Here is a 19,302-nt window from a genome sequence, read left to right as displayed (position 1 = left end):
GTTCCCTGAGTAGGTTTCACTCCTGAGGAGATTCTGCACAATAAACATTCTGTGCACAATATTTTAAAATTCTGCAAATTTTATTTGCCAATAAATAAATGTGGAGGCTCCAGCACGGCAGTGGGGAGCGCAGGCTCCTGGATGCACAGAGGTGGGAGATCACCCTGCAGTCCCTTCTCCCCTCCACGGAAACAGACTCGGTGGTGAGGCTGCACCTCTCCACCGCCTACTCCAGGAGCCCCAAAAAGACTCCCCAGAACTGCTCATGAGGGGCGCATGACCACTCTTGTGGCTTCCCTTTGCTTCCCCATCAGAAAGTCAGAAAGCCTGAGCAGCTGGCTCTGGGCGATTTGAAAGGGCCCAGGGGCTCCCGCCACCATTACTGGCAGCACAGCGGGGCTAAAGCGGATTCCTGCCCACCCTCACTCTGCGCGGTGCACCACTCCCAGAAGCATCTGGCACGTCCCTGCGGCCCCTGTGGGGTGTGTCTCTTGAACGCTGCCCCTGCCCCAAGCGCCAACTCTGCCATTGGAACTGCGGCAATGGGAGCTGCAGGGGTGGTGCCTGCGGGCGGTGGTGCCAGGAGACCCCCCCCCCCGGCCTCCTCCACGTAGGAGTTGCTGCCAGATGGGGGTGCGGGTCACTTTCAGGAGCTGCCTGAGATAGGGGCCACACCCCAACCCTCTGCCCCAGCCCAGATCCCGGACCCCGCCCACAACCAAACTCCCTCCCAGAGCCCGCCACTATCCCCCCTGCACCCCAACCCCCTGCCCAGCCCACAGCCTGCACCTCATGCACCCAAACTCCCTCCCAGAGCCTTAGGCACAGGGATGCGGGGGAGGGGCAGGACTTGGACCCGTTCTGGGCCTCACCAAAAGTTATATAAACCTGACGACCCTGAGCTGGAGCCCTAGTCATTGCACATCTCTCTCCTTACAGGAGGGGACTCTGTGGGACAGGCTGCTGCTGCGGCTTTATTCCTTCCTTTAATCGCTGTGGAAGGGTAAACAGGGAGAGAATTTGCTCCTGTTTTCTATGGGGAAGAAATAAAGGCAGGCTGAATTATTTCAGGGCTGTAAGCAATAAAACCCAAACTAGCAAAGGATGGTTTCGATCCTGCGACCTCTGGGTTATGGGCCCAGCACGCTTCTGCTGCGTCGATGTTTTTTTTGCAGGATCTATTCACAGTGCAGGTCACAAGCTGTGCACTGGAGAGTTGTGCCCATGGGATTTAGACGCTTTAGAGGAAGGTGATTGTACGTGTTGTGTCACATCTCCAACGCTGAACAGAAATGTGGTCGCTGCATTCTCAGCCGGGGTCTCCTTAGTCTAATGATTCAGCAAAACCAGCCCCTTCCCCTGCTTTTCTCTTGGTAAGATCCGGCCAGTCTCCTGCCCCCCTCCAGGCTGAGGAGGGTTCCCCGATTCCCCGAGTGTCACAAACCCCCTGCGAGGGGGCCGGGCCAGGCCCGGGTAAGAGCCGCCCCTTCCTGCCCCCGCTCAGCCCGGGAAACCTTTGTTTTTGCAGCGGAGCCATGGCCGGGGCCGGGAGCGCAGGGCGGAGGCTGCTCCAGCCCTGCAGCCCGCGGGGCAGCGCGGAGCGGGCAGGTCCAGGGCGGAGGTCGGAGACACGCGTGGGGCGGACACGCTCCTGCCGGGAGGGGCCGGCCCGGCTGCCTGGTTCGCCCCCTGCCCGGGTGGGTCCCTGAGCTCCCCGCGGCCGGAGAGGGGCTGCGGGGGGGCGAGTGTCCCGGCCGGGAGCAGCAGGAGGAGCCCGGCTCGGCTGCAGAGCTCGGAGCCCAGGAGCGAGGGGATGGGGGAGGACGGGGGAGATCGGGGGTTGTCAGAGCCGGGCTGTGGGTTGGGAAGAGCGGCTGGTGCTGGGGATGGTGGAGTTGCCTGGAGGTGGGAGTTTAGGGCGAGTCGATTTACGGGGGGCTCAGAGCTGGGGATTGGGGGATGTTTGGGGGGCTCCATGTTCAGATCTGGCCCTGCGGGAGCTTTGGGGGCTGGAGCTGGGGAAAGTGGGGGACTGTCTGAAGTTGGCTGCTTGGGATGTGGGTGAGGCCCCCGGGAGCTGGGGGTTGGGCTGCACCCCTGTCACTGCAGCCTGGGGTCCTGCGTTTTCTCTGGAAAAGCTGCTCCCTGTTTCACCCTCTCCTCTCAGTCTGAGACCCAGCGACTCTGCACAGGAGTCTGCAGGGCAGGATGGGCCCTGAAATCTGACCGCTGGGAGGCCGTTTGTAGCATTTTCTAATCCTCTCTCCCCGTCTTCCAGGAGGTACCACAAAAGGATCTGGCCCCTCTGGGAAAAGAGAGAGAAGCAGCCAAAGCCGAGGAGGAGCGGCAAAGTGAGGAGCTGCTGGTAGGTGCCGAAAGCCCCCTGCCCTGCCCCTCAGGTTTGCCTGGCATAAGAATGACATGGTGAATGCAGGGCCCACCCTGCCAGCCTCAGCCAGGGAACCATCCCCACTGGAGCCCAGGGAGAGGCAGGGTCAGACACGGGGGTGACATGATACCCTTAGGATGCAGGAGGCTGCTGGGCAGGGAAGGGTCAGTCTGTGTTAGCCCAGAGCCCCTGCCCATGGGCTGTTTGGATGTCACAGTGACCAGGGATCCTTTCTAGCTCCTGGGGGTGAGGAGGAAGGAGATGAAATGTGGGCTGCAGAGATGGAGGATTTCGCTCAGTGCAAGTTGATGAGGTTTTGGGGAGAGAGTCTCTCCTGTTGGTGATGTACAGCTCACCCTGGCCCTGAGCCCTCCTCTCTTCCTGGGATAAATGAACTTCCCATCACTCACTGCAAGAGATCTTGTGTTCTGGTAAATAACTCTGCCACCCGCCCCGAGGCGCATTTATAATTTTCCCCAGTTACCAAGCAGATGAATTTCAATGTTGATAAATGCAAAGTAATGCACATTGGAAAAGATAATATCAAATACACATAAAATGATGGGGTCTAAATTAGCAGTTAGCACTCAAGAAAGAGATCTTGGAGTCATTGTGGATAGTTCTCTGGAAACATCCACTCAATCTGCAGCAGCGGTCAAAAAAGTGAACAGAATATTGGGAATCATTAGGAAAGGGATAGAAAATAAAACAGAAAATATCATATTCCCTCTATATAAATCCATGGTATGTCCACATCTTGAATACTGCATGCAGATCTGGTCGCCCCATCTCAAAAAAATACATTGGAATTGGAAAAGGTACAGAGAAGGCCAACAAACTGATGAAGGGTATGGAACAGCTTCCGTATGAGGAGAGATTAATAAGACTGAGGCTATGGCTACATTCCGCAGCTTTTAGCGACACGGCTCTGCCGCTACAGCCGTGCTGCTAACAGGTGCACAGTGTAGCTGCTGTTTGTCGGCAGGAGAGAAGTGCCAGTGTAGACAAAGCCTGAGACTGTTCAGCTTGGAAAAGAGACGACTAAGGGGGGATATGGTAGAGGTCTATAAAATCATGATTTGTGTGGCAAAAGTAAATAAGGAAGTGTTATTTACTCCTTCTCATAACACAAGAACTAGGTGTCACCCAGTGAAATGAATAGGCAGCAGGTTTAAAACAAATAAAAGGAAGTAGTTCTTCACACAACACACAGTCAACCTGTGGAACTCCTTGCCAGAGGATGTTGTGAAGGCCAAGACATTAATAGGGTTCAAAAAAGAACTAGAGAAGTGCATGGAGGACAGGTACATCAGTGGCTCTTAGCCAGGATGGGCAGGGATGGTGTCCCTAGCCTCTGTTTGCCAGAAGCTGGGAATGGGTGACAGGGGATGGATCACTTGATGATTACCTGTTCTGTTCATTCCCTCTGGGGCACCTGGTATTGGCCACTGTCAGAAGAGAGGATACTGGGCTAGATGGACCTTTGGTCTGACCCAGTATGGCTGTCCTTATGTTCTGTGCTCCCCAATTACTGAGCCACCCTCTCCCTGTTGCAGAAACAGACGGAAGCTGAGAGGCAGAAGATTGTCTGGGAGTGGCAGGAGCTGCGAGGGTTTCTGGAGGAGCAGGAGCAGCGGCTGCTGTCCCGGCTGGAAGAGCTAGAGAGAGCCATTGTCCAGAGAAGGGATGAGGGCATCTGCAGCCTGTCCTGGGAGATTTCCCTGCTCAGTGAGAGGGGAGGAGAGAAGTGGCAGCAGCCGCTGAGCCAACCCCTGCAGGTCAGGCTGTCATTGCAATGATCATACGCAGTGTTTCTATAGGAGCTTCTGAGCCCTAAACCCCAAAGCACTTTACAAAGTGGGGTCAGGGGCATTATCCCTATGGGACAAATGGGGAAAGTGAGGCAGAGGGAGGGGCACAGCCCTGGCCAAGGTCACACAGTGAGTCTGGCAGCGGCGCCAGGGATGGGTCCTGGGAGTCCTGGATGCTGAAGCCCCAAGAACTTCTCTCCTGGAAATGTCTGTCTGCATTTGCACTTGGAGGGTGAAATCCCCTCCCCCACCATGCTGAGGTCCCGAGTCAGGCCTAAGGCCCCTCTCACTGCAGGTTAATGGGTTTAGTGGAGCCAGGGGCCTTCTGGGTCTCTCAGCACTGGGGGGAATTTGATTCTCAATGTAGAGAAATATCTTCTGCCTGTAAAGTGCCTAGGGAAAGATTTCTACAGTGGCAACCTGCCAGCAGGGATTCCTGGGGCTGCGTAGGGGAAAGTCCCGGGTAGGAGGTGGCAGCTGCTCTGGGAATGTAAACCTGAAATTCCCCTATTACCCGAGGCATTAATGGTGACTCCCCTGCAGAGCAGGAGGCCTCCCCACCCAGGGACACTCCCACTGACGGCCTCCCCTTTCTCTCCCTCTTTAGGGTGCTGGGAGCACTGGGGGCAGGTAAGTCCTGGGCTCCATTTCCCTCCCTATCATAGGCCGTTAGGTTTGATAACTGCACTGAATAGGAAGCTGCCCCCTGCCCTTGGAGCATGTGATTCTGTCTCCCCTTGTGCCTGACTCGGGTAGGAGAAGAGCCATTTACTGTCTGATCACTAATGAGGTCACAGCAGGGCTGCTAGACACAGGGCCGATGGGACAGACCTGGCCTGTCTCCTGGACTGATGTGGCCTTGTCACGTATTCAGAGGGTGCAGAATCTCAGCTTTCACATTTTTTAAAGTGAGTTGCTGGCCCTCAGCAACCTTCCAAGTGTCAATAGAGACAGTGTTGCCTTGCTGGGGCTGCCAGCAGCCTGAAGCCGTAGCTCTGAGAGCGTGAACTCTCCTGTCCCCTGTTAATGTCATCAGAGTGTCAACTGAAATGACTACACTTTGATGTCAACATTCAACATTCTGTGGCTGATCACTTGAGCAGGTGGATTGGGGAGAGGGTGGGAGTGAAAGCTTTGCAGGGTGGGAATAGAGGGTTGCTGTAGGGAGGGAAGAACAGGAGAGACACAAGGACAAGGAAGCAAGAGAGAAATGGAGAAAGGAGGGTGTGAAAGGAAGGGAAACATAGGGAAGAACTAGCAGGGACCCTACAGGGGTGTCTGGGAGGGGACTGTTTTCCTCCTGAGTGACACTGAGTGTGACAGACAAAGACTTGGCAAAATAATAAGAATTAAATTTTATTTCTGATATGAAGGGCAGATTCTCCCCTTGTTCTTTGTATGTGGGTGTCCCATGGAGAACAGTGGGTGTTCTGCTGTGAATGGAGCAGGGCACAGAGTCCTAAACTGATGCCCTGGGCCACTGGCCGTAACGGACAGTATAATATGGCCCTCCCTGCCAAATGAGCTGGATGCCCCAGGGTTACTGCTTCAGCTGAAAGGCTCAAGGGTTTTGGTGTTTAAGGGCCCACGTTCATTCCCTGCTAGAGACCTGGGCTCTGTCTGTGGCCACTGTCAGCATGTAGGACCTGCCCACTCTTTGGTCTGTGTCTCCTCCCTTTCCACACAATCCCAGTGCTGGTGCCCCTTGTTACTGCAGTAAACCAGTGTGGGAGCTGGCTCAGCACCCCACAGAACCAGAGCGTCCCTGAGAAAGCTCCTGAACAATGTCTCCATTCCTTGCTCTAGTGTCTCTCCACTTCCCGTCTCGCTGGGGAGCACAGGTCTGAGGTGACTCACCAAGACATTGACCATCTCAGGCCACAAAGCTCAGCTCCAGGTTTCCTGGAGTTTGGGGGTTGCTGGGCTCACAAATTGGGGATCAGGCCTATTTCTCACCCCTCTTTTCCCCAGCAGGGAGGACGGGATGTTTCGGAAGCCGGAGCCGGCGTTTGCGGAGCTGGAGAAGAGACTCAGCGATTTCTCTCTGAAAAGTGCCATGCTGCAGGAGGTGCTGCTGGGATTCAAAGGTGAATTGGAGTCTGGGGGTGGCATCTCCTCTGGTTAGAGCGACCCTCGCCTTGGGGAGGAGTCAGGACTCTAGTGATGTCACTGATCCTCGGCTCCATCTCACAGCCCAGCTCAGCGAGTCGCCCTTCCCCATGGAGTAGCCCTGTGGGGCTGGCTCTGTCTGCAGCGGCTGCGTTATCGGCCTCTGATCTCTGGCACCATCTCGTAGTTAACAGCAGTTACATTCATAACCAATGGGAACCTCCCCTGAATGCGAGGGCCTGAATTCTCACCTCTCCCATCCTCTATTTCCCCTAGAGACGCTGCGACTGGAGCTGTGGAGCGACACAGGTACGTGTCTGTCTCTGAGGGGTCATGGGGAGATTTCAGACCAATGACCCTGTTAGTGACAGGGGATCGCAGCCTCCAGCATTTGGAAGCTGTGGAACAATGGGAAGGGATGTTACTTTGTTCTTGCACCACTGTATTTTCTACTGACTTGTCTCTTAAGTGTTTTAGCTCATCAATATCACGTAGGCATTTAAAGTGTTTTGCAGGTTTTTTTTGTAGTCTATTTTTTTTTGCTTTAACTTTTTTATTTATTGCATTTTTTACGGACTAAATTAATGTTAGTAATTATATTTTGGCATTTTTAATTGCAGTAATATTAATAGCATTTAGTAATTAAGCTTACATAGTCTGATTTTAAAGCTTTTTTTTTTTAACCGATAAGATTTTGACAACTTTTCCTGGTTTTGAATGTCTGCTTGATACTTTAAAAAAAAAAAATACAAAGGCTGAGCTTTCTTTAAACATGTATTTGAAAGTTGTTAGTATAGTTCGAGTTTTTTAGCTTTAAAAAAATATAGACTTTTTGTATTTGTTGTGCCTTTTTCAAATTGGTACTGTATTTACATTTGTAACTTATTATTTTAGTGCACTTTTCACGCTTGTGATGGGTTGTAGCTGATTTTTACACTTTAATTTAATAAAACAGCTATTAGCAGATAATTTTGTTAAAACAGCAATTCAATCTCTTTTTTGCATAACTTGTACTTCAAGTATGAATAAGTTTTTCTAATAAATGTTTGCTCTAAGCTTTTTTTATGCTTAAATTTATGCCTTAAAAGAATGTATATTTCTTGGAATGATTTTATACATTTAAGACAGAATCTTAATTTTTTCCCCAATACATTCCTGTTCATCCCTGGGATAATTAATTTCTGGGGAACATCTTCAGCAGAGCTAGAATTTTTGAAAGGCGTTGCACCGGAGAGTAAAGGCACAGAGGCAGTGGCTTGTGGGGAACAGGGTAAGTTTCATTACTAATCCTGCTCTTTTGAGGGGTCCTTTTAGAAAATAATTTAACTTACAAGCATTTAGAGACTTTAAGAAAGTCACTAATCACTGGAGCAGTGGGTCTCTTTGGAACATATTTTAACTGACAAACCCTTACAGCCTTTCTGAGAAAGGAACAGGATATAACTATGCTCAAAATTTAAAAAGTGCAAATTAAGAATCATGGATCATCAGGGGAAAAAGAGGAAATACGAGTTAAAACATAATCAAAACAAAGCCTCTCAGTTTAGTTTGCTTTTTCTACTTGGGTTGAGGAACATTTTTAAAAAAAATCCAAAAAGAAGTAAACGTGGATGACACAATTTATTTTTAATATTTTGTTTACTAATTATATCCATGTCCCTAAGGCCAAATTTGGCATAGGTAACTTTGTTCCCACGTTTTCTTGTTCACCAGGCATAGATCTTAGTACTGGCCCTGAACAACATTAGTCCCCTTTTGTTTGGACTAATTTAATTTTCTGTAGTTGGTCTTCTTGCACCTATACATGGCATTCATGGCTGAAATTAATTTAACCTACTTTTCATCAACTTGTTGCTATAGATCAGGGGTAGGCAACCTAAGGCAACACACGAGTTGATTTTCACTGGCACTCACACTGCCCGGGTCCTGGCCACCAGTCCGGGGGGCTCTGCATTTTAATTTAATTTAATTTTAAATGAAGCTTCTTAAACATAAAAACCTTATTTACTTTACATACAACAATAGTTTAGTTATATATTATAGACTTATAGAAAGGGACCTTCTAAAAACGTTAAAATGTATTACTGGCATGCGAAGCCTTAAATTAGAGTGAATTAGAGTCTTAAATGAAGACTCGGCACACCACTTCTGAAAGGTTGCCGACCCCTGCTATAGATTATTATAAGATCTTATGAACTTTCGTCTTCTTTTTACAGTGAAGTAAGGAAGAGAGTTCAAAATGTGGGTGTTATTGGAATTAACAGTTCCCAGGGATGGTCCATACATGCCATTGCACTTGGCTCGTTCATGCTTTGTCTGGATACAATGTAGCACTCTCTTCCCATGTGTAGTCAATGATGATACAAAATAATCATCTAGGCTGGTATTTCTCAGCTGGTGGTTTGCGACCCCCAGGGGCTCAGGAACGGCAGTCAGGAGCCTGTGAGATGTTGAGTGTTTTATTATGATCTAAAGCAAAGAAAATCTCACTCCCCCACTCCTGCACTCCCCTGTTCATTGTGGTCAAGTGTTCTCTGTCAGCCTCTTGAAATATACAAGTTATATATAGACTCACCACGGATACATGTTTTATTCTTACTTTTTTAGTGAATGTTCGAGGGTTGGAAAAAAATTGACTTCCAATAAGTGGTACTTGCTTACTTATTTCAGCTGTGAAATTAGGCAGTTTGCAGCTGTGCACAGTAACCCTTTCATTGCCTGTATCACAGCCAGCGAGACTGAAACCCCTGCGGTGGTTAGTAGAGATGGGGATGAGGCAGAAAGTTTGGATCCAAACCGGCATTCAGTGCTGTCAGCGATCGCAGGAGAGCAAAGGAACCCAGGGATTGTTGTTACTAAGTCTCCCAGGCAGAGGGAGGAGAAAGGGTAAAAGAGAAGACAGAAAATGAAGGAGAAATAAGTGTGTGAGTGTGTGGGGGTGGAAGGTCACAAGTTCCCAAACCTGCCCATATCCAGTCATAGAGTCATAAAGTCTAAGGCCAGAAGGGACCACTGGATCATCTGGTCTGATTCCTGTCTAGCACTGGCTGCCAACACCACCCAGAACCCACCCACTAAACCCAACAGCTGGAGTGAGACCAAAGTCTTGCAGCCCCCAGGAGACTAGACTCTTACATGCCCTAGGCAGAGAATAGGAGGGAATGGGGTGCACCACTGCTCCAGGCCCCTGCAGTGTCAGGGAAATCATTAAGTGAGATATTTCCGGGTAATCCTAGTGAGTGCCCCGCACCCCACGCTGCAGAGGAAAATGAAACCCCCCCAGGTCACTGACAGCCTGACTCGTGGGGGGAATATTCCTTCCCCATCCCACCTATAGTGATCAGTTAGACCCTGAGCATGGCAGCAAGAACCAGCCAGCCAAGCCCTGAGAGAGAGAGTGATTGATGTCACCTCACAGCCCTAGTCCACCCCGTCCGATATCCTGTCTTCTTCTCCAGCCATTCCTGAAGCTTCAGAGGAAGGAGATTAAAAAACCCTCTCAAAATACATTGGAGGGAAAAAATCCCTTCCTGACCCCTGCAAGTTGTGGGCCTGAAGCATGAGGCTGGGGAACGTAATACATAAAATGAAAATAAGCCCCACTTAATGTTCCACTATTTGTCTCTATTGACAATGGCTTCCATCTTACTATCACCAGCAAACTTCATTTAATTTACCACACCAGCACTAGGGAGTCTTTGTCCTGTCCCTGCCTCTGCCTGGTCCCCACAGTTGGGGGAGTTGCCCCCAGGGTTTTAAAACTAGCACAGTGGGTTTAGTGCTGGGGGGAGGGGTTGGATCTGTGCTGTGATAAAGCGATGGAATGTTTTCCCAGCATGCAAGTCAGAAACATCTTGTGAAGGGAAAGGGCCGGGGAAAATCATGATGTGATAGGAATTAAAGGCCCTTCTGAAATCTTCCCTGTCACCTTTCTCACCCTGACAGGCGGCAGAGTAACACCCACCTTTGGCTCCAGATTGTCCCAGCCTCCCACAGGACAGGGAAGGGAACTGGCTGTAGTGGAGCCAGTCCAGGTAGGGATTATTGCGCGGTTGCTAGTGGGTTCCTGCTGGAGGGAGAGGGGCAGGAAATACTGAGGGCCTGGGATCCTTGGGGGAGTTTAGTCAGGAGGTGGGAGGGGGGCAGGAAATACCCAGGGTGGAGAAAGGGAGGGGGGGACAAGGCATGTGACAAGCTTGCTGGGAATTGTTTAACCCAAGTCCTGGATTCTGGGAACAGACCCATGGGGTTTGGGGGAGGAAATTATGCTATTTGTGGAATGGGGTTGTGTTGGGGGTTGGGGAACCCTGGACAGCGTGGGGAAAACGTATCAGCTTCCTAGTGCAAGAACATAAACCTACTCGCCAGAGGCTGCTATGAGATATGAAGGGGCGGAAGGGTTACTCACCAGTGGGGCGTAGAGTAGATAACCCCTCCCCTACCTTCCAGCTGCTGGCAATGGGAAGCGTGTTGGGATTCCTACTGGGGAGCCAATCCTGGCACCTGCTGAGTGCCCCACCCCTCGTATCAGCCTCTGGCTTGTAGGTGTGTGATGAATGAGAAGACCCTTCCCACTCTGTCTGCTGGAGGGGGGAGGGGACTAGGGGATCTCTATCTCCCCTCCTGTTTTGCTTGCTGGCTGCTCTGAGGGTGGGACTGTGCTGACTGTGAGCCTGCCACAGTTTCCATTTGATTGACTCCTCTCCCTCCATGAATAGTGGGGCTGTGAGTGGGGCAGCAGGTACTGAGCATTGGGCACTTCCTCTTTCAGGGGCCGGTGACCTTCGAGGAGGTGGCTGTGTATTTCACCAGGAATGAGTGGGCTCTGCTAGACCCCCGTCAAAGAGCCCTCTGCAGAGACGTCATACAGGAGAACTATGAGAATGTGACCTCGCTGGGTAAGGATTCCTGTCCCCTCTGTTCTTAGAAGGGGAAATGAAGAGTTAAGGTTCACGCCACCCCCACAATGCAACCTCTGCTCTGCCCTGTCTCAGCAACAGCCCACTGGGTGCATTGAAATGGGGCAGACTAGGTCCCTCAGGGTTCACATGCATCTCCCTGCATATCACAGTCACAGCTCTGCCAAGCTGCTCCAACTACTCCCTCCACCATCCAGTTACAGCTACAGCTGACCCAGTGCACACAGCTGGAGGGCATGTGGATAAATGCTGGTATTCCCATCTCTGAACACAACACAAACAATGGCACGTTCTTAGTCCTTCATATCTATTGTAGAATCATAGATTTTATGGCCAGAAAGGGCTATTGGGTCATCTAGTCTGACCTCCTGTATATCACAGGTCATAGAATTTCATCCAGTTACTGCTGTACTGAGCTGAATACCTTGTGTTGGACTAAATCCTCCCCCAGGAAGGCATCCACTCTGACTTGAAGACTTCAAGAAATGAAGAAACCTCCACTTTCTTTGTTAGTTTGTTAACCTTTGCACCAGCCTTACTGAGCCATTCCCAGTGGCTAGTGCCAGCTGCAGGGGTAGGGGCAGAGTTAAGGTTGCATTTTAGGGGTGGTGTGTATATTAACTCTTCCTTTTCTGGTTTTCAGAGGTGTAAGTTTAGCCACCACCCACCTAGTGGAAAGGCATGCAGCAGAACTGGGCAACCTGTACTCAGTATTTATGTAGATTATGGGCATTTGATTTTCTCATTTTTTTTAATAGATTTTTTTGGCACTGTCTGCGTGAGAGATTTTGCCAGCATAATTCTGTCAATTAAGGATGTGGTTTTTCGCATCCCTAACAAACAGAGCTCTGCTGACAAAACTTTGCAGCTCAGAAGAGGCCAGAGTCTGCAAGTGGATTTTAAAACACTTTAAAATATTGCTCTCAGCCCTGAAATTTTGGAATCGGGGGAAAGGTCTAAGAGGAACTCCTTCAGAATACAACCAAAACACACAATACACATAGTCTGAAAGTTAACAGTGGTACGGCTCCGACTCAGATGAATGAGTGTAGCTCAGAGGCAGTGGCCGCAGCATGTCCTCTTGACCCTACCAACCAATGACTGTGAGAGCAGTGTGAGGTTCCTATTCAGGAGTTCTTTGGGGGGTAGAGGGAAGGACACCAGGGAGCATGGGAGGGGAGAAGATGATGGGGGAGCTAGTGCTTGTGGGGTGCCACAAGATAGGGAAGGCTGAGTGTAGTGGGAGGAAAGGGATAGGTATGTGGAAGACTAGAGGGAATCAGGGAGGGATGGGTACCATGGAAGGAAGAAGAGGTGAGGAATCAGAGACAGAATCTCCTGGGAACAGGGAGTGTGGTGGTTTGGGGGAGTGGGAGACTGGGAATGGAGAAAAGGGGGTGGAGGTTCCAGCAGTGGTGCTGTTGGAGAGGGAGGATTGGGTAGGAGATCTGGGATACTTGGAAGAGGAAAAGACTGAGGATAGTGGGAAGGGAATGCGGAGTGGTTGCTCCAAGGAGCAGGAAGGATCTGGTGGCAGTGGGAAGGGAAGGTTTCAGGGAGGCAGATATTTGGGGCCCTCCACTGAGAATGCTTTTACCATAGTCTCTAATGACCTCTCCCTAAGCAAAGCTCAGAACCAGTACTCCATCCTTATTCTTCTTGATCCGTCAGCCACCTTTAATACCACTGACCATGGTTGTTGTCTTGACATCTTGTCTTCTTCCTGGCTCTCCTACCTCTGTAACCACTTCTTCAGCGTGTCCTTAGGAAGATCGTCCTCATCCCCACTTTGGTTTTCTGTGGGCTCAGTCCTTGGTCACTTCCTCTTCCTCTGCACTTTATCTCTGGGAAATCTCACCCCCAAACACAAATTCAGCTACTGTCCCTATGCTGCTGAATCACAGATCTACCGCTCTACTCCAGTCCTGTTTCCTTCTGTCCAAACTGAAATCTCAGCCTCCCTCTGATGCCTCCTTGTGGATGGCTAGCCATCAACACAAGCTCAACAGATAAAAAGTTGATAACAGAGCTCTTAATCCCCCAAATCAGCTCCCCACCTCCTTTCTTGCTGTTCACTCCAGAATTAGCTGATGGAATCTCAGAGACTCTGGCAATATTTACAAACTCAGATGATAGGAGAGGTCCCAGAAGATTGCAGAAGAGTTAACATAGTGTCCATCTTTACAAAGGGGAAAAAGGAGGAGCTGAGGAACTATAGACTAGTCAGCCTGACCTCAATACCAGGGAAGCTACTAGAGCAATGTATAAAACATTCAATTTGCGACTACCCGGAGGGTGAAGGGGTAATCGAGAGCAGCCAGCATGGATTTACTAAGAACATAGCATGACAAACCAGCTTGATATCCTTCTTTGATAGGGTAACTGGTTTGGTGGATAAAATAGACCTGGACTTCAAAAAGGCTTTTGACACAGTCCCATGAGTAAGCTGGAGAAATGCGGGTTCAACGGAACTCCCATTAAGTGGATATATAATTGGTTACACATCCTCAAGCAAAGAGTAACTATTAACGGAATGATGTCAGATTGGAGGGATTTCACAAATGGGGTTTCACACGGATCTCTTATGGGTCCGGTGTTACAGTGGAGTCGCATCTTACTCTGGGGTTAGGTTCTAAAGTCAGCGCGTAAGGAAAAAATCGCATATAGTAAAAATTACCATTGAGTGTAATGGCGGGCGGAATCGCCCGCACTACAGGTACAGTATTTAAATTGTTGTTTTTCTCTTTTTTTTTATTTTTTTGCCAAGTGCGTATAGTTAAAATTGTGTAAGTTGAATCCGCGTAGGATGCGACTCCCCTGTATTTAACATCTTCATTAATGACCTGGATATAAGAATAGAGAGCATACTGATCAAATTTGCAGATGACGCAATGCTCGGGGGAGGGGGGTGTCAACATTCTGAAAGATAGAGCAAAACTGCAAAGGGGTCACGATAAATTGGTGAACTGGGCTATAGACAACAACGAAATTAAACAAAGACAAGTGTAAGGTGCTACACTTCGGGATGAAAAACCCAATGCACAAATACGGAATGGGGGATAACTGGCATGGCAGCAGCACCGCTGAGAAGGATCTGGGAGCTGTGGTGGATCACAACCTCAACATGAAGTCAACATTGTGATGGTAATGCAAAAAGAAGCAAATGCATTAACAGCAGCATAGCATGCAAATCACAGGTGGTGATAGTACTGCTCTACTCAGCACTGGTTAGTCCTCAGGGCGACTCCTGGGTCCAGTTTTGGTCACCTGTGACTAGACAGGATGTAGAGAAACTGGAAAGAATCCAGAGGCAAGTGACAAAGATGATCAAAGGGATGGAACGCAAGCCAGTGAGCAGAGGCTGATGGAACTGGGTGTGTTTAGTTTGGAAAAAAGAGTTAATGGGGGGGATATGACAGCGATCTTCAAATACCCGAAAGGCTGTGTAAGCGTGTGTGGCCATCCCTCCTGGTCTGTCTCTGAGGGAGGCCATGCCTCCTCGCTTTCGTGCTCTTAGCACTGCAATCAATTAAGGGGGAATTAGCAGTCTTCAAAGCTCAGGCCACTTGATCCAGGCTGAGCAATAGTTAGTCTATGGTGCCCGGCCCTCAGGCAGGACTGGGCACCGACAGTCAGTGCTCTGGCCTGCAATCAGGGCAGAGCTGTAAAGTCTCCAAGCCCAGGCCCTCAGGCAGGGTGGGGCAGCAAACAGTTAGGGGCTTTGCTCAGGGCGAGCACCAAACAGTCTAGGGCTCAGGCAGGGGCAAGCACCAAACAGTCTAGCGTCCTAGCTCGGCGGACGGTCGACCAACACCTCCTGGCCGAAGGTGGGGTGGCAGGAGGTAGGGGGACCCTGGCCCACCTGACTCCACTGGGTCCCAGCCCCGGGCCCAAACAGTGGCAGTGTAATCCGCCACTGGATCAGTGGGGATCCGCCCACAACACCCTTACTTAGTGTCAGGCCAACACTCAGCCAGACGATGGTCTAGTTTCCCTGGGTTTGGTACCTCTGGCCTCTGTTTCCCCAGGGTCGGTGGTCTGTGGCAGCCCCATCAGCTCGTTGGCACCTCGACTGGCTGGTGACCCTGGGAGCTTTGGCCAGTCCTCTGGCGGGCACCCCAGCAGGTCCTCGGTGTCCCACTCCGGCAGCGGCTGATGAGCGTCTGTCGCCCTCGGCAGCTCCAGCCCAACTGAGCTGCAGGGCCCTCCTTTTGTACTTCTGTTTCCTGTCCCGCCCCTCAGCTTCCGGAGGGGTGGAGGTGGCTTTCCTGGCTCTGTTGCCCAAAGGGTGGGTTGTGGTCCCTGCTGGTCTTCCTCACTACTGGCTGCCATAAAAAGGATGGTTCATCTCTCTTGCCACAGAGGGCAGGACAAGAAGGAGTGGGTTCAAACTACAGCACAGCAGATTTAGATTAAATCTCAGGAAAAACTTCCTAACTGGAAGAACAGTAGGAGAATGGAACAGACGCCTAGGGCGATGGTGGAAGGTTATTCACTGGAGGTTTTCAAAGGAGGCTGGAGCCATCTGTCTTGGGTGGTTTAGTTGCAGCAAATCCTGCACCTTGGCAGGGGGTTAGACTAGATGACCTTTGTGGTCCCTTTTAACTCTATGATTCTAAGGGGAACTGGGGTTCACCCTTGGAAAAAGTTAAAGCTAGCATGTTGCCCATTACGGGTATGTCTGCACTGCATCTGGAAGCTGCCTCCCAGCCAGAGTCCATGCTGACTCACTATAAATAATGGTGTTGGTGCTGTAGATTGGGCTGTAGCTTGGGTTCTAAAGCCAGGAGTTGAGTGGGGTGGGGGGGCTGGATGGTCTGAGCTCCATCAAAGCAATGTCTCCACAGCCATTTTTAATGCACTAGCGTGAGACTTAGCCTGAAAGGCGGCCAACTCCCTGATGCACCTTAGACATACCCTAAAGAGGGCGGTCCCAGAGACTGTATGAAGGTTGGGTCCCCTAACTCCCTGTAAATCCATGACCCAACCCCCTCCCTCTTGCACCCTGTCACCATGCCTTAGTGAGTCACAACTGAGGATGCCAAATTCAGGACAAACTGCTGAGAAACAGGGCAAACACAACCCAAAACTGGTGGTTATTCTTTTATAAGATAGACCAAACTACCCACAAAAGTAAACTCCTGTTTCACCACATTGGCTAACAAGAAAACATAAAGGCAGTTTTCTCTGGCATTCCGGTTCTTATAACACCACCAAAAACACTGGATTCAGAGATGAGTGGTTCTTTACAACCAGTGTCATTAAATAATAGTTTATTCTGATCCCAAAGGGTCAGCCACTCCCAGGTCAATATACAACTTAGATCTTACCCAAAAATCACGCTGGTGTCAATCCTTTAGTATCTAAAATCTAAAGGTTTATTCATAAAAAGAAAGATACAACAATTAGCATATGCATTCAATCATACACCACACACACACACTGTCCCACCAGTCAATGTTATAGTTACCAGTTCAGAGTCCGGATCAACCTAGAGGCTAGCTAGGTTGATCATGGGTAGCAGGAGCCGGGTTCCGTTGGTCATGACACAATGCTCTGCGGAAGTCTTGGCAGGGTGAACTCAAAGTTTCATGGCAAGGCACCCTGTTTATATAGTGATTTTCCTTCATTGGGATCAATGACTTTTGCACCGTTATGCTTTAATCAATTGTTGTTTGACGAGTGCTTGTTTTCTTAAATTGCCCTTCTCATCCTTTCTCTTGATCTTTCATCAAGTTCCTCAGGGAGTTATCCCATGTTGGTTTTGATCACAGCTATCTTGTACCCACTGATAGGTGCCTGTTTCATCTTTAGAGTCGTCAGTCTGCCCTCCTCTGATATTTCACTAGGGGTGTGTTGCAGCCTCCTGTCACCCTTGCATCTTTCTCCAGTTCCTCCCTTGTACATCTGGTTCAGCGATGGCCTGCACACTTACCTCTTAACACGTACATTCCTTATTCACACACAAACCAGAATTAATTTACACAGAACATTTTGAACTGGAACATCAAATTGCAATGCAAAAGAAAACAATCATGGCATTCTTTTACTTATTTTAAAATGCTAAACCTACCTCAAAGGCCTTGAAATCAGTCCAGACACAGATTCTGGCTGATGTATCTCTACTCATTTGCCCATTAGGCCATTCCTTTCTGTTATTCAAAAAGGGTGGCTGGCAGGATGTGATCAAATCATACACCAATACATTTAGTACATGCTACATAATTATTCTTTATCCTTCATTCTAAATGATATAAAATACAAATATAAAATCCTACTACTATATGTGGGGGAAGAGTTTGGGGGAGTTCAGTTCCTGATTTTTATTTGACCTCTGTCCAGCACTTGTTTTGGTTTGGCCTTCCCCTTTCCATCCCTGTTTGAGGTTTCTGTCTCTATCACAGCAGGTGATGCAATGGTATGTGACAAAGAGGAGCAGAATTCTCAGAAGGAAAACATTGAGCAAGTGGATAAACACAGAGCATTATCGCATAGATCAAAAAGGAATGTGTCCAGGAATCATGAGCAGGGAAACTCCTGTGAGATTCAGCACAGTCCAGAAAGAGAGCAGGGAAACCATCCAGGGGAGAAAGTGGGTAAATGTATTTCCTGTCGGGGAACTCAGAAGGACCTCAAGGAAACCACAACACAGCAGGAAATCCTCATGGGAAAGAGAAAAAATACATGCACTGAGGGTGGAAAAAATGTATGTGACTCCTCAGTCCTTATAAAGCATCAGAGAATCCACACACGTGAGAGGCCCTTTGAATGCAGTGAATGTGGGAAAAGCTTCAGTTGCAGCTCGCACCTTATTAGGCATCAGAGAATCCACACAGGAGAGCGGCCCTATGTATGCAGTGAGTGTGGGAAATGCTTCGCTAAGAGCTCAGCCCTTTCTGAACATCAGAGAATCCACACAGGGGAGAGACCCTATGAATGCAGTGAGTGTGGGAAAAACTTCACTCACAGTTCAGGCTTTTGTCACCATCAGAGAATCCACACAGGAGAGAGGCCCTATGAATGCAGTGAGTGTGGGAAAAGCTTCAATCGCAGCTCGAACCTTATCAGGCATCAGAGAATCCACACAGGAGAGAGGCCCTACAAATGCAATGAGTGTAGGAAAAGCTTCACTAGCAGTTCAGCCCTCTCAGAACATCAGAGAATCCACACAGGGGAGAGGCCCTATGAATGCAGTGAGTGTGGGAAAACCTTCTCTTGGCACTCAACTCATCTTAGCCATCAGAGAATCTGCAAGGGAGATCAACTCCATAAAAACCTCTAGGGCAGTAGTCCCCGACCTTTTTCATCTGGCAGGCACCAGACAATGAGCCACAGAGGACTGTGACGGCGGACGAGCATCCGCCGAAATTCTGCCGACAAGCGGCAATGTCAATAGGCGTCGCCGCTGACAAGCAGCGTCATCCAGAGGTGCCACCGCCGAAATACCGCCAAAAATTGGTGGCATTTCGGCAGCAACGCCTCTGTGTGACATGGCTTGTTGGCAGCATTTCGGCGGATACTTGTCCACCGGCCAGTACGCGGGCACCGTGGCTCCCGTAGGCACCGCGTTGGGGACCCCTGCTCTAGGGCTATCAATACTTTCTGTCTTTAATAATTTTCCTGATTCCCACATAGTAACTTTTAAAGCTTTTTGAACTGTTTGCTGCACCATTATCCCTCAGTTTGTCCAAATGAGTGGCCCATTTTCGCCTTTTTGCAGTTTGCCCTGTTTTGAGGTGGACCCATTTGTCCTTTCTATCAATTCGATTGTCTCATGAGTAATTCTAGTGTGCCCTTCCTATCAGGAAACAGGGAGCATCACATTTATACCATTCCTCCTATTGCAAAGTTATTGTTAGAGTCACCAATGATTCAGATTGTATCATTGCCAGTTCTCACGTTGCTCTGGGTTGTGCTGAAGAGCAGTTATATTGGGAACTTTTCAAATTATATGTAAATGAAGAGGAGCAGAGGGAGGAAAAAAGTGTTATTTCAGCCTCTGTGATACTGGAAGAGTACGGAGTGACTCAGAGATTCCCTCCTTCCCCATCACTGCAGAACGGTTACCTTTTGT

At 49.4% G+C, this 19,302-nt stretch overlaps 2 protein-coding genes across 2 annotated transcripts; both read left to right on the top strand.

Annotated features, from left to right (window-relative positions):
* Positions 1–1,535: 1,535 nt before the first annotated feature.
* LOC135889525 (E3 ubiquitin-protein ligase TRIM7-like) lies at positions 1,536–6,665 on the top strand. The gene is made up of 6 exons (XM_065417388.1): positions 1,536–1,697; positions 2,279–2,365; positions 3,946–4,167; positions 4,808–4,830; positions 6,175–6,287; positions 6,586–6,665. The coding sequence occupies exons 1-6, from the start codon at positions 1,536–1,538 to the stop codon at positions 6,663–6,665; spliced, it is 687 nt and encodes a 228-aa protein (XP_065273460.1).
* Positions 6,666–7,398: 733 nt separating this feature from the next.
* On the top strand, positions 7,399–18,510 carry LOC135889524 (zinc finger protein 3-like). The gene is made up of 5 exons (XM_065417387.1): positions 7,399–7,579; positions 10,255–10,343; positions 11,081–11,207; positions 17,633–18,202; positions 18,371–18,510. Exons 1-5 carry the CDS (start codon positions 7,399–7,401, stop codon positions 18,508–18,510), a joined length of 1,107 nt encoding a protein of 368 aa, XP_065273459.1.
* The last annotated feature ends 792 nt before the right edge of the window (positions 18,511–19,302 follow it).

The sequence above is a fragment of the Emys orbicularis genome, chromosome 15 (genome assembly GCF_028017835.1).
Source record: "Emys orbicularis isolate rEmyOrb1 chromosome 15, rEmyOrb1.hap1, whole genome shotgun sequence".
NCBI classification, from domain to species: domain Eukaryota; kingdom Metazoa; phylum Chordata; order Testudines; family Emydidae; genus Emys; species Emys orbicularis.
This window is presented reverse-complemented; position numbering and strand designations above follow the sequence as displayed.

Coding starts and splice junctions, on each gene's coding strand:
- LOC135889525 (XM_065417388.1), top strand. CDS start 1,536: ATGGCCGGGGCCGGGAGCGCAGGGCGGAGGCTGCTCCAGCCCTGCAGC. Junction 1,698..2,278: donor CTGGTTCGCCCCCTGCCCGG/GTGGGTCCCTGA, acceptor CCCGTCTTCCAG/GAGGTACCACAAAAGGATCT. Junction 4,831..6,174: donor GCTGGGAGCACTGGGGGCAG/GTAAGTCCTGGG, acceptor TTTCCCCAGCAG/GGAGGACGGGATGTTTCGGA.
- LOC135889524 (XM_065417387.1), top strand. CDS start 7,399: ATGTATATTTCTTGGAATGATTTTATACATTTAAGACAGAATCTTAAT. Junction 11,208..17,632: donor TGAGAATGTGACCTCGCTGG/GTAAGGATTCCT, acceptor TCTCTATCACAG/CAGGTGATGCAATGGTATGT. Junction 18,203..18,370: donor AAACTTCACTCACAGTTCAG/GCTTTTGTCACC, acceptor CTAGCAGTTCAG/CCCTCTCAGAACATCAGAGA.